General features: G+C 44.4%; 1 protein-coding gene across 1 annotated transcript; it reads right to left on the reverse strand.

Annotated features, from left to right (window-relative positions):
- Nucleotides 1-1782: 1782 nt before the first annotated feature.
- On the reverse strand, nt 1783-23477 carry Wdr45b (WD repeat domain 45B). The gene is made up of 10 exons (XM_028884966.1): nt 23261-23477; nt 19549-19623; nt 15952-16053; nt 13875-13962; nt 12225-12319; nt 10552-10742; nt 5133-5218; nt 4176-4277; nt 3358-3479; nt 1783-3029 (listed from the first exon to the last, which is right to left on the reverse strand). Exons 1-10 carry the CDS (start codon nt 23325-23327, stop codon nt 2923-2925), a joined length of 1035 nt encoding a protein of 344 aa, XP_028740799.1. The 5' UTR covers nt 23328-23477; the 3' UTR covers nt 1783-2922.
- Nucleotides 23478-25000: the final 1523 nt, after the last annotated feature.

A 25000-nucleotide genomic window follows, 5' to 3' on the forward strand; every position in this document is an offset into this window, starting at 1 on the left:
GCCATCTTTAGTCACATAAGGGTTTAAGCCCAACCTGGGCTACACAAGACCCTGTTCTCAAAAAACCAACTAACTAAACAAACATTTTTAGAAAAATTAAAAATTAGCACCTAAGGCCAGGCATGGTGGCCAGCCTGGTCTACAAAGTGAGTTCCAGGCCAGCTAGGGCTGTTAAACAGAGAAACCTTGTCTCAAAATCAAAAAACTCAGCGCCTAATGCTGTTTGAAATTAAAATTTTTTCATCAAGGGCTTGGATCTTTTCTGGTGGTAGACATGTGGGACAATTTCACAACACTGTAGTTCTCTGTATGTTCTTCTATCGTTCGTTATATTTTAAATCATAAGTACTTTCCAAAATGTGAAATTTAATCAAATGCCTCTTACAGCCAACTGCAGAGAGGTTATGGATCATGACCACTAGGCTACTGACAGACCATGCTTGCACCCAGAGGCATGATTTGCCTGAAGAAAGAAAACATTAAACAAAGACTTGGTCCAACAGTGATGTTTGCCAAAAGGGCAGGAGGAATGGCCAAGGGTCCACCCAGGGTTATTTCATACATGGAGAGGTTCACTCAACCATGTAAGCCTGTGGTTTCTGAGAAAGGTAAACGAAGGTAAGGACCTGGCATCTCTTGCCGCAATGAAAAGGTAACATTTAGCTTGCTGAGAAGACTAGGCAAGGCAGAAACAAAGTGCAGTTTTTCATATCCATGTCCTGGATGATCTCAGATGCTAAGGCCACACCTAGGAAACAGCCAACCAGGAGCTTCTGGAATCCCTGGAAGTGCTGGCATTCACACATCCCCTTTTGGGTCAAGGTCCAAAATGGCACTGACAAAGCACTGGATGTTTGAAGTCTGCTGATCCCTGTAAACCTACAGAGCTTTGCCTGGCAGTCCATCAGTTCTGTCTTTATCCAGAAACAAGCAAAATCTGGGGAGCAGACAGTGCTGGAGTCTCCTCCTAAGCCTTGCTCTGTCTCCACAGGGAGCTCATGTGCACTCACTGTCCCTACAAAACAAGTAGGAGCCTGGAGGACTCCTTGCATTGTGTGCCAAAGCCGATACCAACTTCAGATGCTGAGGGAGTCCCAAGGATGATGTGGGCTAGGAAGATGACTAGGGAGGCCACTAAGGAGACTGTGCCCAATGACGTACAGCCTTAGCTGGTGACTGTAGATGGTAGGACCTCTTGTGCCACCTCATCATGTCTCATGCCAATACCATGGTGCTAGAGCACAACACTGCCTCAAATCCTGGTGTGCCATCTGCTGTCACCTGCTTGCCTCCCCAGTTCTGATGAACCAATGCACACTGTGGGAAGACCTACTCTTCAGAACCACTGCAAGCTGGAAATAACATTGAAGGATCATCACATTGTCTGCCCCCCGAAACTGCACATGTACATAAACCAGTCTGACACCAGCCAAAGTATATAGATGACTGGTGCCTCACAGTATCTTCCCATAGGGCAGCATGCTGATAGCTCTGAAACCAGGGAGTCAACACTGGTATAGCACAGGACAATGATACCAAAAAGTTTTTTTTTAATGAACTGTTCCCTCTGTACCTGCTCTCTGGCTGGCCCTAAACCATACAAACTCAGTTTCTCTTTTCAGTGGCTGTGCTGGTGAGGTAGATGTCCATATAACAGGGAACTCCACTCCCAGCTCAACAGCCTACAAGTCTGTCCTGCAGCAGACGCAGGACCCCCAATCCCATTATATACTCAGGATGAGAACATTTGGTTTCATTACACATGGCTTTGCTCTTTACAGATAGAGTACAACAAAATTAGTCACTTTTATTTCAAAGAAACAGTACAAACAAGTGTGCAAAATTAAGTTTCATGATTAAATACACATAAGGTAACATGCATACTTGACATCAAATCCACAGTTAGCCGATTACAGGAGTGTGAAGGAACTGGCAGAACTGAGAACCTGCTGCTGAGCACAATTTAAATGTTTGCAACCTGAAATCAAAACCGCAAAACTGAGCTTCTTAGAAGATATGTAAAAAAATTAAACATATACCTCAAGTGGCACAGAAACATGGACCCTGCTGCCTGTGTCAGTACCAGGATGTGCCTGCCATCCCCACTATTAGTGTGTGTCCTGTGGATGTTGGGAGATGAGACAGGGCAGACACCACAGGCCAAGGCAATTCCCTCCACACAACTGGTAGCTACAGGCACATGGACACTGCACTGAGAAGGCCCCTAAGTTAAGTAATGCTTTCTTCTGGGAGTAATTTTAAAAGTCTATGTGTTACTTTGTTCCCTAAACGTAATGGGAAGTTCTGTTTTAACCCAAACTAAACCAGGAGACCCTGCCTCCCTTGCAGCCTGAGGACTGTGCCTCAAGTGGGTGCCACAAGCATTCTGCTCTCTGGCAGGTCTGGGATGTGACTCACTCTAATGACCCAACAATGTCAGAACACTCCATAGTGTTTGCTCTGAACAGTGCTCCTCATGTGTGGTAGGAGGTACTCTACCGGATAAGCTGCTAGTATTACCCTATTGGAATTATCTAGGATGTGAGCCCTGACACACTCATTCCTACAAGCTTCCACTGACTCATGCTTGGACAGTCAGTCCCCAAGGACTGCAGGGAGCCTGCTGGCATGAAGGTATGGTGGTGCCACTAATGCTAACATCACAGTTGAACTAAAGGGTAGTGGCCAGCAAGGGCACAAGATGCCCAGAGCCACAGAGTATCTGCAGAACTGTGAGGATGATTCCTTTTGATATGGGAATGAGAAGCCTTGCTCAGGAAGGCAGACAACCATGTATGGCTTCGAGACCAAGGTCCTCGAGGGAATCCTTGAGCCCCTCACCCACAGGCCTGGGGCACTGGCACCAGCCCCAGGAATCCACAGGGCGTTGGGTGGTGGCATCAGCTGCACTCACAGGCAGAGTCACAGCTTGTCATCGGTCATCTCCAGGAACTGTGCACACACGTCCCGGACACACTCGCCCTTGGGACTGAACAGGAACTTGTAGTAGCTGCCATCTGCACAAATAGCTGGGAGAGGAGACCACATCAATACATGATTTGTTACCTCCCACAATCAAAATCAAATAAGCCTCAAGAATCCTGAGTACAGCTAGCCAAGAGTTAAAGCCTGCCAGGTACATGCCCATCCAATGAGGGTTGGCTACAGGAAAGCAGTTTGAGGTCATCTTCAGATCTGCCCTCAAAGCATTCCTGGGGACCTGGAAAGGTACTAATAGCATCCTGAAAGCTGAAGGCTTTGAGTAGGACCCACCCCAGCCACAGGAGGAGGGAAGGGAACTTTGCGAGTTGGTCCAGCCCAGAACACATGCTGAGGCCTCCCACACAGACCACTTACCAATGACTGCGTTGGGCTCTGTCCCAAAGGCACAGATGCACGGAGAGCCTGATGGAACCTGAAACTTGGAGAAGCTCCACTTGGAGCTGAAGTATTTTGGAAGGAAACTGGCTGATGCCAAACTGTAGGGACAAAAAGAAAAGAGAGGCTTTATATTCACTAAGATAATGACACAGTTACTGGCTTAATTCCAGGGTGCTGCTGAAAATTCTAAAATTCTTTTACAGTTTAGGACTGTTTTCATTTTTAATTAATTTTATTTTATGTGTATGGGTGCTTTGCCTGCACATATGTCTGTGCACCACATGGATGCCTGGTGCCCAGAGGCCAGAAGAGGCATCAGATCCCCTGGGCCTGGAGTTACAGACAACTGTAAACTGCCATGTGGGTGCTGAGAGTTGAACCAGGGCACCCTGGAGGAGCAGCCAGTGCTTCTGAGGAACCACCTCTCCATCCCTGGACTGAGTGATCTCATTTCTTACATAAAAATTCATGGTTTTGTACTAAGACAGCACAGCTCTCAGCACAGGAAGGGGCACAGGGCTCTCACGCCATCAGATTAACCCGCTAAGAGCATTGCAACATTCAGGAGCCAACCTGCCCAGAACCAAGTGTCAAAGAACTTGACAATAATGGGGCCTTGGGAGTGGGACAGTTAGTGCAGAATCAATCTACATTCAGTTTCGAATCCCACATACAGCAAATTAATGAGATATGAAAGAGCTCAACCTAAATTAACATTAGATTTGTCCTTGTAGGAAACACAGGGGATCCTCTAATTTTGGGTTGTTCCCTACCACAACACTTCTAAAACCCACCTAGACTGTTTATTCCTTTTTGGATCTTCAGCTGCAAAAATGTGCACAGTGCCATGATCACTGGACACACAGATGAGAGAAGCGTCCTGATTGAAGTTGATGCTGCAGAGAAATCAGACAGGGCTTGGGTCTGTGCAGATACAGAGGACCAGGGAGATCCAACCCTCTTGCCCTCGACACACACAATGCACTAGCCCACACCCCAGCTCTCAGCACTGCTTTATCAAAAGCAGTGACTGTAAGCATCCCCCATGGAACCAGGATCCAAGCCAAAAGTCCAGGGAACAGTCTGTCCACCAGTGCTCAGTAGGTACAACTGCTGATGCCTGTGTGCCAGTGAAGGGTGTGGGGTTTCCTCCGACAACCAGTTTCAGGAGGTTCAGGTGAGAAAGGCATACATCGCCCTGAGGAGGTGACTACCAAGTGTGCTGCAGCACAAAATGGCCACATGCATTCTGTACTGACAGCAGACATGCAGGAGTGTGCTGCACCCAAGGGCCAGGGTACACAGGTTAATCTCTCAAATTTGGCTCAATACCCAAAGGCCAGGGGTGGCCAGGGTGATGCCAGGCTCTTGCTGTAGCCATGGTATGAAATCCTGCCTGGCTGGGCTTTAGCACTACATACATTGTGGGACCTTACAGATGAAGTATTCACTCTCAAAACCAACTGGCTATAGTAATTACAGATAAATCAGCAAGGCCTCTACCATAAAATGGGAAGTAAGTACCACAGGGAAGTAAGCTGGAATAGAGGGGAGATGGAAAGAATCTGGCAAACATATCCATGCTGCAACAGGAGAGGGAAGGCTCACAATGTTCCATCTTTGTGGACATTTCCCATAATAAAAAGTAAAATCAGTAATCAAAAGAGCTCAAACCCACTAACCCAACAGCTCAGCCATACCCTCCCACCTGTGCTATCGCCCTGGTTTTACCACTCCCAACATGTCCTTACCAATAGATATTAGCTGCTTGAGATCCTCTTCGTAGCTCCTGGATTAAATGCCCTGATGAAGTATCAAATATTCTTATAAGGGTCCCCTTTGAAAAACAGTGAAGTGTTTCATTATCAACAATTTATAACTCATTAGTCTGAAAAGATTTATATTAACACCCATTGGTCCCAAAACCCCTTTCTTGACTCACCCACATCACCTAAAATTCAGCATGTCTCTTGTCTGCTAACTCAGGCACAGCATGGGAGGAGTCAGAAGACCATTTCCCTGCCTGCTGCAGTTCCTCACTCAAAGAACTGTTACTTGCTAGAGCAGTGTCACTTCCGACAGGCATCAAGAAGAGGATCAGATATTCCTCCTCTCAGGAAATGAGGCAGCAGAGAATAAAAGGAGAACATCAACACCAACTGCATTAACCTCCCTGAGGAAGAATGTGCTCAAAAGACTCCAAACGTTTCCTTAAAAGTAAAACATGAATGGTCACAGTTTTTGTGGACAATGACCTGGCGACCTCTGTACTATAATAAACCCATCTCCCAGCCCCACTCCTGGAGATGCAGCAGGTTCCTGTGCAGAACAAGGAGGAAGACTCCCTTGCTCTCAGCTGACTGAACTGCCAGATAGTGTCCTAAACAAACCTGAAATGCACTTGATCCATCTAACCAATCAACACTGCTCAGTCCTAACAATGGCAAGGCTGGGCTGGGCAGTGGTGGTGCACGCCTTTAATCCCGGCACTCAGGAGCCAGGCGATCTCTGTGAGTTCGAGGGCAGACTGGTCTACAGAGAGAGATCCAGGACAGGCACCAAAACTACACAGAGAAACCTTGTCTTGAAAAAAACAAAAACCAATGGCAAGGCTGTAAGAACCAATTCTGATAAGATGACGTTGGAGCAAATTTTGGGGAAGAAAACATTAATTATTGAGGAATCCAGTGTCATAGCAGTACTCATTAAAATTAACTTGTTAAAATAAGCAAACAGAGCTGGGTGGCGGTGGCACACGCCTTTAATCCCAGCACTCAGGAGGCAGAGGCAGGGGAATCTCTGTGAGTTTGACGCCAGCCTGGTTTCCAAAGTGAGTTCCAGGAAAGGCACAAAGCTACATAGAGAAACCCTGTCTCAAAAAAAGAAAAAATAAATAAACAAAACCAGGCAGTAGTGCACTGCTTTTAATAGCAATACTTGGAAGGCAGAGGCAGGTAGATTTCTGAGTTTGAGGCCAGCCTCGTTTATAGCGGGAGCCCTTGCCTCAAAACAAAAACCTCAAACAACAACAATCACCTCCCCCGCCCCACACCCAGAATCCAGAACAACAACAAAACTCTTGTAGTTATTAGTTTGTTTTTTTTTATTTTTATTTTTTGGATAGATTCTCACTGCAAAGGATGGCCCCAGTTGGCCCTGAGGCCATGCTCCTGCTTCAACTTCCAAATACCAGCATTACAGATGTAAGCCATTAAGCCTGGCTATAGTTAACAGTTTTATAAGTATTACATTAAATGAGTGACAGAATGGAATATAAAAAGATTTGTAATTGGCAAAATGAAACAACCTAACATTGGATAAAATTGCTTTTACATAAGAGCATATTTTATAACACATAGGTGAATATCTCATGCATTTACTGAATACTTGAGTTTTTGTTTTGTTTTGTTTTTTGAGACAAGGTTTAACAGTTCTGGCTGTCCCTGAACTCACTTTGTAGACCAGGCCTGCCTCGAACTCACAGAAATCCACCTGTCTCTCAAGTGCTCGAATTAAAGGTGTGCACCACCACTACTGGGTTGTACTTACTGAATATTTGTATCCATAAAAAGGTTGGAGCAGGGAACGATGGCATAGTAGACATCAAGTTCACTGCTTGCCAGCATTATACTTAGTAAGACTCTTTCTCAAAATCAAAATAAAACAAAACACTCCCCCAAACTACTGAGTTCTAGGTGAGTTTAGGCTACATAATGAGTTCCAGAAAAGTGTGGAATACACAGTCACACCTTGTCTTAACAAAATAAACATTGGCAGCATGGTTTGGTGTGGAATATCTGTTGTTTTTCCTGGTAGGTAGCTGTGGCTTGCTACTGTCTGTCACCCACCATTACAAGAAAGATACCCTATCACTTAAATTAGGAGGCACAGCAGGCAGATCTTTGTGAGTTCGATGCCAGCCTGGTGTACAGAGTGAGTTCTAGGATAGCCAGGGCTACACAGGAAAACCCTGTTTCAAAAAACAAACAACAAAAAAACAAGCCTGTCTTAAAAAAATCAAATTAAAACAAACAAACAAACAATTAAACCAAAATTTTGCAGGGTGTAAGGTGCATACCTTTAATCCCAGCACTTGGGAGGCAGAGGCAGGAGGATTTCTGTGAGTTTGAGGCCAGTCTGGTCTACAGAACGAGTTTCAGGTCACTCAGGGTTGTTACATAGAGAAACCCTGGCTCAAAAAGAAAGGGGTGGGGGAGGACAATACCAAAATCAAAGTCAAGTTTGTAATGAATATGTAGTTTTATTATCACTATAAAGCTGGTAAGAAAATCTAAGTCAAATCATCCTAAGTTGGCTCTGGGGTTCAGAAGTGGTAGGACACTTGCCTAGTGTGCAAAAGGCCTGAGTTTTATCTAACCCACACTGGTGAAAACAAAGGGGAAAAAAAGCACGTATGTCCTACATTTCTAATGGGATTCTAATGTGTGTGTATTCATGTATGTGAGGGTGTCTACAACTGTATATACACAATTAGAAGCCAAAGATAAAAGTTAGGTACCTGTCTCTATTGCCCCCAACCTTATTCTCTCACTGAACCTGGGACTTGGCTACAAGGACTGGCAGCAAGCCAACATGGGGCTGGGGAGATGCCTCAGTCAGTGAAGTGCTCACTGTCCAAGCATCAGGACCATCCAAAATCCATTTTAAAAAGCCAGGAATGGCACACATCTGTAATCTCAACACCAGGGATGTAGACACAGAGGGATCACTAGGGTTCACTGGTTGGTCAGCATACCTTACTTGGTAAGTTCCAGGCCAGTAACAGACTATCTCAAAAACAAGGTTATTTAAAGAACACCTAAAGTTGACCTCTAGTCTCCACACATGCATGTGCATACAATCACCTGCATATACACGAATAAGGTGCAGGAAGTTGAAAATGGAGAATCTAAGGGTAAAAGGATTTGAAAAAAATCCTTTGCCAGATGAGTCCATCCTACCTACACCAGCTTTAATTAATTTATTATTATTATTATTATTTTTTTTTAAAGACAGGCTCTTATACATACCAGACTGGCCAAGAATAGATTCTCTTACTTCTACCTCCTAAGTACTAAAATTATAGATATGCATCATTATGTCTCACCTTTTTTGTTTTGAAACAGGGTCTCACTATGTAGTTCTCACTGGCTGGCCTGGAACTCACTATGTAGACCAGACTATCCTCAAACTCACAGAGATTTACCAAGTGCTGATATTAATGCATGTGTTACCACCATACCAGGCTACTGTGTAGCCCAGGCTAGCTTAGAACTTTTTATAATCTTACTGGTTCAGCCTTTCAAAAAATAATGGTGTTTGTAAACTTGTATGCTTGGCATTTTTCTTCTGTCTTTTTTAATATTTGTTTTGAGACATGGTCTCACTATGTAACCCTGACTGGCCTGAAGCTTGCTATACAGACCAGGCTGACCTTAAGCTGCTGCTTCATCTTTTATTTTGTTGTTGTTGTTATTGTTTGTTTTTTGAGACAGGGTCCCTCTGTGTAGCCCTGGCTGTCCTCTGCCTCCCAAGTGCTGGGATTAAAGGTGTGCACCACCACTGCCTGGCAACCGTCAGCTTCTGAAAATCCATGTGCCTCTGCCTCCCAGAGGTAGGAGTACCACTATAGCTAATGTAGTTCTGGAGAGCATATTCAGGAATTTGTATATGATTAGGCAAGCATTCTATCAAATGAGCTACATCCTCAGCTGAGAAAATCCTATTTTTAAAGTTATATAATAAAACTGTACTTGTCTAGTCAGCCTGTAATCCCAGCATTTAGGAGTCTGAGGCAGAAGAATCACAAATTCTGGGCCACTGTGGACTATCTATAGTTTCTGAACTTCACTCTGAACAGCAATATTTGCAGATACCTAGGCTTCCTGGTAACCAGGACAAGAAGAGGCAGGACTTGCTTACTCTCTGCTGTATGTCCACATACACACTGACCACTGCTATCTCTCACCAACAGCTCAGGCAACAACTAGGCAGGATAGAGCGTAGCTGTGACCTGTTCTCCCAGGAGGCTGAATCCACTAACTGATACACCACTGGCTTGTGGGCTCACTCTAATTAATGATACTGGGCTTACTGTCCTAAGTAGAAACCATATTAAAAAGATACTAATTTTCAGAGGCCTGTGCAATGGTCAGCAGATAAAGATACTTGCAGCACAAACCTGGCAACCAGAGTTCAATGCCTGGGACCCACACAAATAAAGAAAGAGAACCAACTCCACAAAGCTACCCCCATCCCGCCATGCCACACATACTCAAATAATCTAAAAGTAGATATAAATTTTTGGTTTTCACTTAAGACAAAATAAAGGATAACATGGTTCTGGGGTTTTGAATAAGCAATGCTCCCCCATAGGCTCAAATATTTCAACACATAGCCACCAGTTATTGTTACTGTTTGAGGAGATTATAGAATCTCTAGGAGATAGACCCTTGCTGGAAATTCATGCCTGCCGGAGGTGGTGGCACACACCTTTAATCCCAGCACTAGGAGGCAGAGGCAGGCGGATCTCTGTGAGTTCAAGGTCAGACTAGTCTACAAAGCAAGTTGAGTTCCAGGAAAGGCGCAAAGCCTTTCCCGAAAAAAACAAAAAAAACAAACAAAAAGGAAAAAAAAAAAAAAAAAAAGAAAATTCATTGCCTACCCTCATTTACAGTTTGTTCTCTCTGTGATCTCTCAGCTTCCTGGTCTAGCTGTCTGCTGCCATGCCTCTCCTGTCATTATGGATTCCCCTCTGGAAGTGTTAAGTCAAAACAAACTCTTCCATGGTTGCTTTGGGCCATGGTGTTTTATCACAGCAACAAATAACTAATACAATGGTCAATATACCAAATTTTAAGATACGGACAATGCAGTGAGGAGATATTCTTAGGCAGGTTCGAAAGACACCTGAAGTGTCATCAGACAACCAAGACGTAAGATATGCTCTGCAGCCCTAAGTGGCCTTGAATTTAATAGCCTCTCTGTCTCAGCCTTCTGAGGGCTGGTATTACAAACATGTGCCACCACACTCAGGTCAGCATTCTATCTTTATCGTATTTCAACAACAAATTAGGCTTGTAAAGAACAGGAAATAAAGCAACGTGTGAAGGCCTGGCCTAGATCCCTTTCCATAACTAGACCAGACTGGCATGGATGGCCTGCACTCACTTTTTCAGATGCGGTTGCAATTCTTGTTCCCTGCAGGTTGAGAGCAATACAGCTCAGGACACCCTCATGTGCAGGAATGTCCACTGGTGGCTTCTCTGTGCTGGCCAGGTCCACAAGCTGTACGTGGCCGGTGTGAGTGCCGGGGAAGGCGAGAAGGGAGTTGTTACTGTTGGGACACAGGACACAGAGGCCTATGCAGAGACAGAGAAAACTGGTTGGGAGATGACACTGGCCAAAGCCTGTTTCCTCACAACCCAAACCTACTTCCTGCCTTCAAGTCTGCAGTCACAAGTTAACTATTTGTGTATTTACCTCAGAATCATAGTCACTGGAAAGAATATCGGGGCTGACAAAGCTGCTGCCCATGACACCTGTTTATAACAGGGAACATTTGCTGAACAATTTACTACTGAACACATTTATCAGGTGTCTGTCTTCCATAATGCCAGCTACTGAGAATACAATAAAAAAAATTACAAAATTTAAGAACTACTCCATTAGCAATAACACAAAAACCCTCAAATACTTGGGAGTCAATCTAGAAACAGATGTACCACACTATGCAGAGACCCAGACACACTTTCCAAGGCCATGGATGGAAAAGCCAACTTTGCCTGTATAACTCATCCACAGCCTTCAAAAGACACAGCTAAAACCTCAGCACACAAGCTGACAGGGAGAGTTATGAGGTAGAAGAAAGGTCCTAAAAGACCAAAAAATTGTATAAATAAGACTGGAATATTCATGTTACATAATTTTAAGATTAACTTTAAAGTTCTAGCAATAATGGCAGAATGGTACGGGAATATGGATCACTGGAAAGAATGGAGAGTCCAAAAGAGACTTGATTCTTACTGATCAAAACAAAAGGAACCAAAGTAATGTAACAGAAAACAAAACCAAAAACAAAAAGCCTGTATCAAAAACAACGGTCCTCAGCAGGGTGTGGTGGAGCATAGCATCTGTAAAATCCCAGCACTCAGGAGGCTGAGGCAGGAGGAGTGTGAGTTGGAAGCCAGCCTAGGCTACGAGACCCTGTCTCAATAAACAAAAGTATTCAGAGAGTTAGACATGTACATCCTGGCTGGTGTGTCAGCTACTCTGGAAGCCGAGTCAGGAGCACCTGAAGTTTAAGACTGGCCTGAGCAACCAAGCAAGACTTCATTCAAAAGAAAAAAGGAAAGAGGAAAGAGAGAGAAAAAATGAAAGAAAAGAGAAAAATAAAGAGAAATATGGGAGGTGAGTAATGTAATTTATAGCACAACGTAATTGAAGGGGAAAAATTACAATTTTTGTGACAGTATGAGGGTGACAATCGAATACACAAGTCAGTCATAAACAGTCTACTCCAAAGAAAAGACGAAAAGGCCAGGGCTCAGTGGCTCCCAGTGTGGTTAGCTGGTGGCTCAAAACTGCTGGCGAGGCAGGTAACAGAGAAAGAATCCCCCAGACTGTGGTAAGGTATAGCTTCAGAATTCTCATCCAAGATGCTAAGGGAGCTCAGGCTGGCAGGGAGGCAAAGGCTAACACTCTTTCAGAGTGTCTGAATGTGCACAGGACAGACCCACCACAGTTCCACTACTTAGATCAGGACCCACTCAGGGCACCCAGGCCTCATCTTTATCCCCACATGGACCAACTTCCCATGGCTGCTCTTCCTCTCCAGCTCTCACCTTTAGGGTTATAGCAGGTTTCAAAGACGTGCAACTGATGGGGATTGTGTGTGAATGTAAACACCTTAATCATGGAATCCAAAACCACCACAATTCTGGAAAGAAAAATGCAATCAGAGTTCCTCTCCTCAAAAGTAAAATAAGCATTTTGTGATTTCTGTTCCTATTTTGAAACTCAGCAACACAGGAAGTACCTCATACAAAAAGGACTGGGCTTTTATTGTTTTTTGTTTTGTTTTGTTTTGTGATCAGGGTCTCACTTTGTAGCTCAGCTAGCTTCAGCCTCAAATTTGAAGTAGTCCTCTTGCTTCTGATTCCTGAGTGCTGGATTGTGAATGTATACCAACACACCTGCTTTGTTTTGTTTTTTTGAGATAGGGTCTCACATAGCCCAAAGTGGCCTTGACCTTGTTATGTACTGGAGGGTGACCTTGAACTCATTATCCTCTTGCCTTCATTTCCCAAATGTTGGGATTATAGGTGTGTACCATTACTCCTGTTAGAAACAGGTCCCAGTGTGGCGGAGAAGACAAAAGCATAAGGGCTGAGCACAGCTGAGTGGGCCCATCACCTTTCAGAGGTCAGTCTCAGAGAAACTAGTAAGCTTAGAGAAACATCATGACCAGACATCTCAACTAGAGCATTAGCACAGTGAGACGTATCACAGAATTACACTCTCATACTCTTAAAACATTTCTATAATTAAGGAAATTGTGCCAGGAGTAGTCAAACATGCCTGAGAAAGTCCTTCCCGTCACTTAGGAAGCTAAGGCAGAATAGCAAGACTTTAGGGCCAATATGGGCTACCTAGTAAAACCCTGATTCAACAAACTAAAACAAGAAAAGAATAAAACACCACCTAAAAAGTTTTCAAGTAGAAGATTATTAGTTTGGGTCAAGTATTTGCGTTATTAAGGCCTCTAAGCACTGCCCTAACAAACCTAAGAATGATGCCCTAGGAACAGCTCCTATATATACTCAACTTTCTGAGTAGTTTTTTTTCTCAACAGGGAAGTCTTTTTTTTTTTTTCCATTGGTTTTTAAATCAGGGTTTCTCTGTGTAGATTTGGTGCCTGTCCTGGATCTCGCTCTGTAGACCAGGCTGGCCTTGAACTCACAGAGATCCACCTGGCTCTGCCTTCTGAGTGTTGGGATTAAAGGCGTGCATCACCACCGCCCGGCTATACAGGGAAATCTTATAAATATGATGATACATAAATCACATCCAATTAAAACCCATGTAATGAAGCTCTTCTTTCTCTTGGTCAACAAGCCAATAGGCAGAGCTCTGTAAGGCAATGCTGGGCAGGGCCTGCTACTCTCAGCAGGTGAGAGTCAATGGCAAGATCAGCTTCCAAATTCTCCTCTACTGTCAACATGGGAACACCCAGTAAAATGTAGCAATTGACAAGGCTTCACATGCAGACCTGGAGACATCCCCATGCCTACCCAGAACATCCCTCTGAAGAATCTAGAAGCCAATCAAATTTCTAGCCTTCCTCAGGGCAGAAAAACAAAAACCAAAAGAACCCTTCTGCTATGGGTCACAAGGTATAGTTACTGACATTTTAATACATTGTTCCACAGAAAATCATTGCATCTGGTCTTAAAGAAATCAAACTTCACTTAGAAGAGTAACATCAAACCCACCTATCTCTCCGCAACTTGACAGCCTTGACCTCTGTAGAGAACTCTATCTCGATGACTGTCTTCTTCTTCAGGTCATCCCAGATCATCACTGAAACACCAGAAGAGTGCATGTGATGTCACAGGTAGCCCACAGTGCCAAACTGTAGATAGCACCTAACCGATGACGCCAAACATGCCCAGAAGACATACCTAGCATTGGTGGGGTACAGCCAGGCTTATAAGGCTGGGTGGAGCTTACCCCCAGAACCCTCTCTACTCACTTGCACCTCATCCCTATGCAACAGACACAAACACAACCAAGATCTTAAGAAACCAATCTGTCTTACACTGAAGCACAGTGTCACCTCTTTGAGCTAAAAAGCAAGTCTGACTATAGTTACTAAGTGTTTAAACGCTGAGAGAAGCCTGCTTCAAAAATGAAAACTGGGGCTGAAGAGATGGCTTGTTGGTTAAGAGTGCTTTCTGCTCTTCCAGTGAACTCGAGTTCAGCATCGAGCACCCATATCTGGCAGCTCACAATCACTTACAACTTCAGTTCCAGGGAATCTGATGTCTTTTCTGGCTTCCTCTGGCACCCACAAACATGTGGTGTACACTCAAACACACATGATAGATTTTTTTTTTTTTTTAAATTGGGCTGGGAATATAGCTTATTGTTGAATATTGTCTAGTATGCCTTTCGAGGCCTTAGGTCCAGTTCCTACCACCATAAACAAAAGGGGAGAGTAGAGGACCAAGTGGGAGAAGGAATGGCAGGTGGCAAAGAGAAGGCTCAGTAGGTAAAGGTTTTTGCACTAAGTCTGGTAACCTGCGTTCAACACCTGGAATCCTCATGGTGGAAAGAGAACCAATTTCTGAAACTTCTCTCTTCCCCACCCCATGCATAAATAAATAATAATTTTAAAAACCTTTAAAAGTTACTATAGGCCAGGTGATGGTGGCACACGCCTTTAGTCCCAGCACTTGGGAGGCAGAGACAGGCGGATCTCTGTGAGTTTGAGGCCAGCCTGGGCTACAGAGCGAGTTCCAGGAAAGGCGCAAAGCTCCAGAGAAACCCTGTCTCAAAAAAAAAAAAAAAAAAAAAAAGAAAAGAAAAAAAGGACAGGTAGCTGGGAATATAAAACTTAGGTTCATTTCATAGTAGCATGAAGAAAAGGGAAGGACAAGATTCTAAAACAAAGGCATAACTGCAGGGCTAACCTGACCCGAGTGCTGACTCTATTTCCCAAGTTCACAGAGCTCTACTGAGAACAGTAAGCCTGGGACCCAGAGTCACCTCTGCCTTTGTACATGGCCCCATTTCATTCTTTTTGGGTACTTGATAATAGAACCAAGGACTCAAGACACCCCTGAGGTACCCTCCTACCCTCACAATCCTGCATCATGCCTGAGCTATTCCAATTCTCCACCAGACACTAGCTACTCTCCAAATACACCCTCAACTGACACTTTGTCTCCACCATCCCCAAGGTATGTCCTGCTCTCTTTTCAAGCAACCTTCTTCCATCTTCCCTGTGCTTTTCCCTTCTTTCTAGGTCTTTTTCTCAAGCTTTCTTCCTTCAGATGAGATCAGTTATGTTCACTTCCTCCTTCTAACAAAGGCTAAATTAAGCTCAACTAAGGGTGTGATGTCTACAGTGAAAAGCTCTCCACCCCTCATTTTAGGAGGGCCATACCTCTTATCTGTAATTTCCTCCAACATATATAACAACATGTTCACACCAATACTGTAACCCATGCACCCACAGCCAGCCTGGCTCCTTGTTCTATGTGCACAATGAGTTAATGTCTCTGAGCCCACGGCTTTCAGGAGGTGAAAAACCTTCCCTAGACTCTGCTTTACCCTGAATCATGACTTACACCATACCAACCTACAGGTGAAGTACTTCCCACCCATCAACAGTTGACATCCAGCCTTCCCATCCATCTACTTTCTAGAAACTTCTTTTCCAGTGGTTTTCAACACCTCAGAGGACTACTAGAGAGTCTCTCATGTGGTTACAGACATAGGATGTTTTACAAAGTTCAGGATACCACTATACACATGACAAAGTTTTTAAAGACAGGACTACTGTACCTTTGTTGGGAGGATATTTCGGCTTTTTTCCACCACCAACTAAAGCTAAATAGTTACAGCGAAATAACATTTCCACATGGCCAACTCCTCCTTCTAAAAATTCTGAAATGATAATTTAAAAAGGATAATTTAGTAAGTTAAAATACTTAACAAATAGAAAAAAGTGAAAACCTACAACACTCAGCATTCCACTATTTAATTTAATTATTTACTGATTTTTGAGCCAAGGTCTCACTATGGTAGCCATGGCTTTTAAACCTCACTTAAAACTTAGAGATCTGCCTGCCTCTGCCTTCTGAGTGCTAAGATTAAACACATGTACCACCATATCTGACCTAGCTAGCATTTCATTCTTACACTATTTTAAGTGTATGACTGCTTTGCCTGTATCTGTGTACCATGTGTGTGCCTAATGCCCGAAGATGCTAGAAGAGGACATAGAAACCCTGGAACTGGTATTGTGAGCTGCCACGTGGTGCTGAGAATCAATATTAGGTCCTCTGGAAGAGCAGCAAGTATTTTTTTTTTTTTTGTTATTGTTGTTGTTTTTTCGAGACGGGTTTCTCTGTGTAGCTTTGGAGCCTGTCCTGGAACTCACTCTGTAGCCCAGGCTAGCCTTGAACTCACAAAGATCTGCCAACCTCTGCCTTCTGAGTGCTGGGATTAAAGGCGTGCACCACCACACCCAGCTCCCACATTCGTATATTTTTTTTGTTTGTTTGTTTTTCAGACCGGTTTCTCTGTGTAGCTTTGCGCCTTTCCTGGAACTCGCTTTGGAGACCAGGCTGGCCTCTAACTCAGAGATCCGCCTGCCTCTGCCTCCCAAGTGCTGGGAGGATTAAAGGTGTGCGCCACCACTGCCTGGCGCCCAAAATTCGTATTTTAAGATGCAACAAGACCTATAGATGAAGAAGCAAGCAGTTGTGGTATATACCTGTAACCCCAGTACTCAGGAGGCTAAGGCAGGAGGATTAAGAACACAAGATGGCTAAGTTGGTAAAGAGTTTGCCATGCAAAGCCTGACAATCTGAGTTTGAGCTCCAGAACCTATATAAATGCAGGAGAGAACAGAACCCACAAAACTCTCCTGACTTCAAATGTGCACCATGGCATGCAGGCATGCAAAAAAGGAGCATAAAGCTAGCTTGTACTATATACAAAGACTGTCTAAAAGTAAATAAATAAACAAATTCAAGTATACTAAAAGCGCTAAAGCAAAGCTAAGCCAATTAGTGACTTCATGTGTGGGGTGTTTGTGTACATGAGAATTATTTCAGCCATCTGTTGTACTAAGTGTGTGATGCTCAGGGCGTACCCAGGGCTAGATAAAGCTCAGGGGAGCACCTGCTTTGTATGCTCAAGGCCCTGAGTGGAAAGGGAGGGAGGGAGGGAGGGAGGCAGGGAAGAAGGGAGGAAGGATGGATTGGTCACAAATGATATATATGATACAACATACCATATAACAGTGACATTATTGTTAAATAATGTCATCATCACAGTGATCTTATCTTTAGTTTTGATGTCTGTATAGCTAGTTTTATGTCAACTTGACACAATAGGGTAATCTGAGAGGAGGGAACCTCAATTAAGAAAATGCCTCCCTAAGATTTAGCCTTAAGCTGGCCTGTAGAGCATTTTCTTAATTAGTGAGGGATTGATGAGAAAGGTCCAGCCCATTGTGGGGGGCCAGCATCACTGGGTTGATGGTCCTGAATTCTCTAAGAAAGCAGGCTGACCAAACCATGGGGATTAAACCAGTAAGCAGCAATTCTCCATGGCTTCTGTATCAGTTCCTGCCTTCAGATTCCTGGCCTGTTGAGTTTCTGCCTTGGTTTCTCTCAATGAATGGTTCCTTGGGATATGTAAGCCGAATAAACCCTTCCCTCTCCAAGCTGCTCTTGTTATGGTGTTTCATCATAAGAATAAAAGACAGGGAAAACAAACAAACAAACAAACAAATAAATAAATAAATAAATAAAAGCCAGGCGCTGGTGGCGCACGCCTTTAATTCCAGCACTTGGGAGGCAGAGCCAGGCGGATCTCTGTGAGTTTGAGGCCAGCCTGGTCTACAGAGCGAGATCCAGGAAAGGCGCAAAGCTACACAGAGGAACCCTGTCTCGAAAAACCAAAAAAAAAAAAAAAAAAAAAAAAAGAATAGAAGACAGTGTCTGTTTTTTGTCTGATTGCTTGTTTTTAATTTGAGACAGGATCTCACTATGTAGACCAGGCTGGCCTCAAACTCAGATCTGCCTGCTTCTGCCTCCAGAGTGCTGGGATTAAAAGCTTGTACCACCATAACCAGCTTGGTACTTTATTAGACAGGGCCTCACTTTATAGCTGGGACTCAAAATTCTTCTACCTCAGCCTCCAGAGCACTGGAATTACAGATGTGTGTGACTTCAGCTGGACGATATCTTCCGTTTACAAAGCTAAGATAGTTCTGGAATCAGAAAATTTAAAATCCAACTTTGGGGAGAAATGGATATTATTGTTAATTTTCAATGGTTTATCTGAAATTTGTTCACTTATTGTTAGTGCTTTACTATTCCAGCAGGTAAAGACCAGGAACTGTCAAATGTTTAAGAAAAAATATATAGGCCAGGCGGTGGTGGCGCACACTTTTAATCCCAGCACTCGGGAGGCAGAACCAGATGGATGTCTGTGCATTCGAGGCTAGCCTGGTCTACATAGTGAGATCCAGGACAGGCACCAAAACTATGCAGAGAAACCCTGTCTCGAAAAACCTAAAAAAAAAAAAGAAAAAAAGAAAGAAAAAATATATAGGAAGAGAAACTATGCTGAAAAACCCCCTACTTATAAAAAACTAATCATAAGTATGAAAAGCACAATTATTTTATTTATCTGTACAATTTCTGGTTGCAGCTTTTGAAAAATTCTATTTTATGAAAACACAGATTAAGGAGCTTAGCAGTTAAGAATATTGGCTGCTCTAGCCAAGGACCCAGCTTCAATTGCTAGCACTTCCTAAGTGTTAAGATCAGAATGTCAGGGTTACAGATATGTGCCATTATACCCAACTATTAAAATACTTTGTAAGTGCTATACATTTGAAGAGTTTAAGAGTCCCATACACTGGAATTAAACCCATGATCTTATTTCTCTAGTTTTACATTCATCAAGAAAAGTGTGAAAAGTACCCCTGCATTAAATATACTTTGTTCTTCCATCCAGAGGTAGCAGGGGCTGAAGATGTGTAGAGGAAGAGAAGCATAATAATTCATTAAAGATTGCAGCTTGGGCCGGCGGTGGTGGCGCACGCCTTTAATCCCAGCACTCAGGAGGCAGAGGCAGGCGGATCTCTGTGAGTTCAAGGCCAGTCTGGGCTACAGAGTGAGTTCTAGGAAAGGCTACACAGAGAAACCCTGTCTCAAAGAGGAAAAAAAAAAAAAAGAATGCAGCTTGGCCACACTTGTCCCCTAATACAGCCAGCACAAGGAACGCCTGTAAAGATACATGTCTGCCCCAGTTTACAAAGGGCCAAACTCTGCTTGCTTGTTTCTCAGTTAAGGCCCTTTCTCTAGACTGAGGTGAGGGCTAATAAGGGAGAAACCCAGGAAATGACCATCATTCCCTTACCTTGTTTCTCTTTTTCTTTGAGTGGATCGGTATTATAGACTCGAAATCCATTTTCCATCCCACACGCAAAACATCCTAAAGCAAGAAACATGAAAGAGACATATTAATCCCCATGACAGTTGCTAGCAGAAGGGGTCCAGGGAAGCCTCTATTACATGTTCAAATCATATATGCTGTGTACTAAGCCACAGCAACTTCAGAAGCATCATTTCCTGGGATGTACTTTGGATTGCCATTTAACATGCAGTTTCCTCACTATGGGGCCCTTTTCTGGCATTCCTGTGGACCAGGTTTCTGCTTAAACATTGGGCATACTACCTCTCACTAATGCCAGACTCTCACCAGACTCCCCTTCTAGAACACAGTGCTTGAGTGCTGTGTCAGGTATATTCTTAGGGGATTGTGCAGTATATTAGGAGACAGGATGGGGTCATGGAGGCTGCTCTTTTCTACCTCCAGAGAGACCTCTTAGAAGGCAGTACTGAGTGAGGTCTCCCATGACTTCATTCTTACCCATGAATTGTTCAGACTCCTCAAACTGCTGTCACAGCCACAGTGACTGACTTAGGACATCTCAGTCACTATCTCCAAATCACATACTCACATTGTCAAGGTCCAAATAAAAGGTACTGCTAGGAACTGAAAAAGCACCCAGGTCTCAAGTTTTTTGTTTTTTTGTTTTCAATTTAATGTTGCAAGGCTTGGTTCCTCGAAGCAGCTGTACAATGTGTAATGGATTTAAAGGAATACAAAGGTCCTCTGAGGTGCCATCCTACCAGCTCTGGTTCACCTCTTCATCTTTAGAGACAGAGAAAGACACCTGCTGCCTGTGTCTGGTCTCCACATAAATGTGCTTATATGGGCACCCACACCCCCTCATACACACATACAAAGTATTTTGTAAACCCAGCAAGAGCAGCCAGTCACAACACTTGGGAAGCAGAGGCAGGAGGATCTCTGAGTTTGAGGCCAGACTGGTCTACAGAGTTCCAGGACAGCCAAGGCTACACAGAGAAACCCTGTCTCAAAAAACAAACAAACAAACAAACAAGCAAGCAAACAAAAGCAAAAAAAGCCCAACCAAACACAAACCCAAAACAATAATGACAAAAAAACAAAGCAGCAAATAATACCAAAAGTAGGCTAGGTGGAGGTGATGCACCCCTTTAATCCCAGCACTCGGGAGGCAGAGCCAGGCAGATCTCTGTAAGTTCGAGGCCAGCCTGGTCTACAGAGTAAGATCCAACAGGCACCAAAACTTACACAGAGAACCCTATCTGGGGGGGGGGGGGAGAAAGAAAGAAAAAGAAAATCTATAAACCATACCAAATTATGATTGAATCAACTGCTTGATGTGAGTTCATACTGTAAATCTTAACTCTAATCAAAAACTTTGATATTAAAGTCTATTTCTTTTTCAGACAGGGTCTCATATATCCCAAGATAACCTTGGAACTTTGGATCCTCCTGCCTCCACTTCCCCAGTGCTGAGATAACAGGACTGTACCACTACTCCCAGTTAAGAGAAGTACTAGCTTAGAACAAATCCATGACCTCATGAAAGCTAGGTATTCACTCCATTAACTGAGCTACATTCCTGTGAAAGGTCTGAGTAAGAATGGCCCCCATGCCAGGCGGTGGTGGCGCACGCCTTTGATCCCAGTACTTGGGAGGCAGAAGCAGGTGGATCTCTGTAAGTTTGAGGCCAGCCTGGTCTACAGAGAGAGTTCCAAGACAGGTTCCAAAACTATACAGAGAAACTGTCTCGAAAAACAAAAACAAAAACAAAAAACAAACAAAAAGAATGGCCCCCATTAGTTCATATATCTGAATGTTTGCCGCCCAGTTGGCGAAACTGTTTCGGAAGGATTTGGAGATATGAAGGATTTGGCCTTGTTGGAAAAGTGTGTCACTGGGGCAGGGTTTGAGGTTCCAAAAGCTTAGACCATTCCCAGTCTGTCTGCTTCTTGCTTGTGGATCTCAGCTCTCAGCTACTGCTCCAGTGCGATGCCTGCCTGCCCACTATCAAGTTCCCTGCCATGATGGTCATGTACTCCAACCCTCTGAAACAGCAAGTTCCCAATAAACTCTTAGATAAGTTGCTTTGGTCGTGGTGTCTCATCAGGGCAACAGAAAAGTAACTAAGACAATGTGCCAGCTCAAAAGCTATTTTCTTCTTTTCTTTGGTTTTTGGAGACAAGGTTTATTTATCTGTGTAGCCCCAGCTGTCTTGGAACTCACTCTATAGACCAAGCTAGCTTGAAACTCAAGAAGAGATTTGCCTGCTTCTGCCTCCCAAGTGCTAGGGTCAAAGGCTTACACCACCACATCTGGCTAAAAGCTAATTTCTTAAGGAACTGTATAATTATTAATTCTGTAAAAAGTTTGATTACCAAAATTTATTCAAAAAATTACCAATCTTTTCCTGTTGTTAAAAATTCAGAATGTTCAGCCAGATGATGCTCACCGTACATTTCACCCCTAACATGTTAATACTAACTGTGCACAAGGGGACTAACACTGCAAATCATCAGGTCAGTAATTCCATGCTGCTCAAGGCCACCACACTTGAGTCGAACTGCCAATGTCTTCAAAGGTCAATATTAATGTTGCCCATCTCCAATTTAAAGGAAAGCTTTCTACACCTGTCACAGGATGTACACATTTTCTACGCCCTAGCTTGGTTTTACTTTAGAAATGTTATAGCTATCCTACAGGTTTGGATTATATTGAATGCATCCTTCAATCCTCCTGAAATGCCTAGCACATGAACTCCAAGTAAATATATACAGATGAGATACACAATAGTACTATCTGCTTAAAATTATTTATTTTTTGTACTCAAGAACCTCAAAAAAATTATTTAAAATTATCTTGAGAGGGACAATGTGAGTATGGTGTATGAAAAAGGAGTATCAGCATAGTTTAAGGCCAGCCACTGTCTACATAGTGAAACTCTCAAAAAACAAAACAGCCGGGTGTGATGGTGAAAATATTTAAGGAGGTATAGGGAGACGGATCTCTGTGAGTTCCAGGACAGCCAGGGTTACATAGAGAAACCGTGTCTCGAAAAAACAAGAAAAAAAAAAATATTGAAAGGGGAACTTGGTATCGGAGGCAGGGGATACAATCTCCACCAAGAGGGGTTCCCGCCCACATCTTGGATCACAGCAAGCACTGGCAAGAACTTCTTCCCCAAGATCCCAAACTCAAAGGGTAGTTCCCGGAAAGGCAAATCACGTAAGTCCGCTGAACAGAAGAAAATACTAGAGGGGAGAGCGAGGTGTCTTGCTGGGTCCGCATCAAGGCGAGAACCTACACCTTGGCGAAGGTGCCAGAGCACAGGAACCATGACAAACTGCCTCTCCGTGACGACACCCGATGGCAACGTAAGCGCTTAAGACCCTTACGCCGGGCAGTAAGGCTGCGTGGTCTAGGCACCCAGTAAAAAGTGAGGTTGCTCGCACACAGCGGCAGCGCGCCCGCGGGGGGACCTCGCCACATTATGGTTGCTCTGACTGGAGAAGCAGGGGTTGGGGGTGTCTCCATACAAGGTTCGGAGAGCTCCTGCCACAGAGTAAGTCTGAGGTCGCAGGGTGTAACCGAGGTCTCCCATTAGGGTCCGGGGCCCTGCAGTAAGTAGCGACAGCGTCGGGTCGGGGTCTCCCGGAAGGGTTGGGGTTTTGCCACAGAGCTGGGCCCGGAGTCTCACCATGGTCCTGGTTGAAGCCGGCATACAGCAGCCCGTTGCCGTGGGGGTTACACGGCAGGAGGTTCATGGCGCCGTTGCGGGGTCCGTCTCTCCTCAGCACCGCATACCGCTCAAAACCAGACGATCTATCCGGTCGCGCGGCGCTAGGGCCGCCGCGGCCGGAAGCGAGGGTCCTAGGGGCTTGCGTCGTGCGTGTGTCGTCAGTGCATGCGTCGTCAGTGCGCGCGGACCTGTTGGTGCGCTTGCGCACAACCAGCTAGCCAAAGACTTCCGACCCTGGGAAGTTGGTGGCGGAGGATGCCAAGCTCGTCCGTAAGGGGCGGGGCTGGACAGATCAGAGGAGGAGCTGCGGAGGGAGGGAGGTGCTTAGGCACTCAGCAGGGCAGGACTGACAGGATCGAGGACTTGTCACCGAGCAGACCGCGTCCGACACGCCTGCGCACAACCCACAGTTTCCCCGAACCCGGAGCCACGATTCCACGGAACACACGTTCCACCAGAAGCAGCCTCCTTGTAATGGCACCTGCGTTTTTCAGCGGACAACCCCCGCTCCACCCAAGAAACAGACTATCCGCTGTGTCTTTCTGGGCTCTCCAGCAGTCTGACACGTTTTTCCACATACACAAATTCCCCAAGAGACATCTCCTAACTCCAAGAGTCTCATAGGACACGACCCCATAGGAAAGTCGTCCCCACCGGCACTTAACCTCGGGAGACTGTTAGTTGGGGTGCCTGGTCACAGAGGTTTGGACTCCAGTTAGACCAGAGTCAAACTGAATGGCTATGGAAGCTGGTGCTTCTGCTCTACTATTCATTCTCTGGTTCCCTTCTTTCTCACTGGCCCCTCCCTAACTTTACTATTCTTTCTCCCTAGTGAAGACATATAGCATCTTGGAAGCAGAGAGCCGTCATGCGGGAGTCCTGTCCTTGAAATTCTGGCCTCCAGAACTTCAGAACTATGAGAATCATATTTCTATTATTTATAAAGTACCCCGTCTTGGTAATATTTGTGGCAGTTCTTCAAATGACCCAAGAGATTCTCATCCTCCTCTCTGCCCCACCCAACAACCTAGGAAGGAAGTGAGTTAGTTGCACAGGGAGAGTTTGTCAGCCCCCTTCCCACCTTGCAGCCTGATTTCAGTTACCTCACTACAAGCAGCTTTGATTTTGCTTAGGAAACCCACATTTAATTTGATAAAGCTTTTTTTTTTTTTTCCAGCAGAGTAAACCTGGAATCTCCAAATGTTTGCAAAAACAAACATCATGGCACCTATAATGCCCTTATTTTGTCTACATAATTTTAAAAGACTCTCTCTCTCTCTCTCTGTGTGTGTGTGTGTGTGTGTGTGTGTATGCCATATGGGTGAGAGTTACCTTGGAAGCCAGAAGAGGAAGTTGGATCCTCTGGAGCTGGAGTTACAGGTGGGTATAAGCCACCAGATGCGGATGCTGAGAACCAAATTCAGGCCCTGGAAGAGTAGCAGATGCTCTTAACTACTGAGCAATCTCTCTAGCCCAGGTGTCTAAATAATATCAGGTAAAAAATACAAAGCTTTCTTGGTAGGAAATTTTCTGCTTAACAGTCATTTTCACAGGGCATCTGAAGACATACTTTTGTGTGATATATTTTGAATCTCAGTTTTTGGAGAGAAGCTCACAAACCTTAAAGTGTGTGCTCACGCTCAGACTTTCCAGTGAGTGCCACGGGGGGGGGGGGGAGTGACAAAGGTTCACGGGGTT

The sequence above is a fragment of the Peromyscus leucopus genome, chromosome 8b, assembly GCF_004664715.2.
Source record: "Peromyscus leucopus breed LL Stock chromosome 8b, UCI_PerLeu_2.1, whole genome shotgun sequence".
Taxonomy (NCBI): Eukaryota; Metazoa; Chordata; class Mammalia; order Rodentia; family Cricetidae; genus Peromyscus; species Peromyscus leucopus.

Coding starts and splice junctions, on each gene's coding strand:
- Wdr45b (XM_028884966.1), bottom strand. CDS start 23,327: ATGAACCTCCTGCCGTGTAACCCCCACGGCAACGGGCTGCTGTATGCC. Junction 13,963..15,951: donor GAAATATCCTCCCAACAAAG/GTACAGTAGTCC, acceptor CTGGTGTTTCAG/TGATGATCTGGGATGACCTG. Junction 5,219..10,551: donor TTGCAACCGCATCTGAAAAA/GTGAGTGCAGGC, acceptor TGTTTTTCAAAG/GGGACCCTTATAAGAATATT.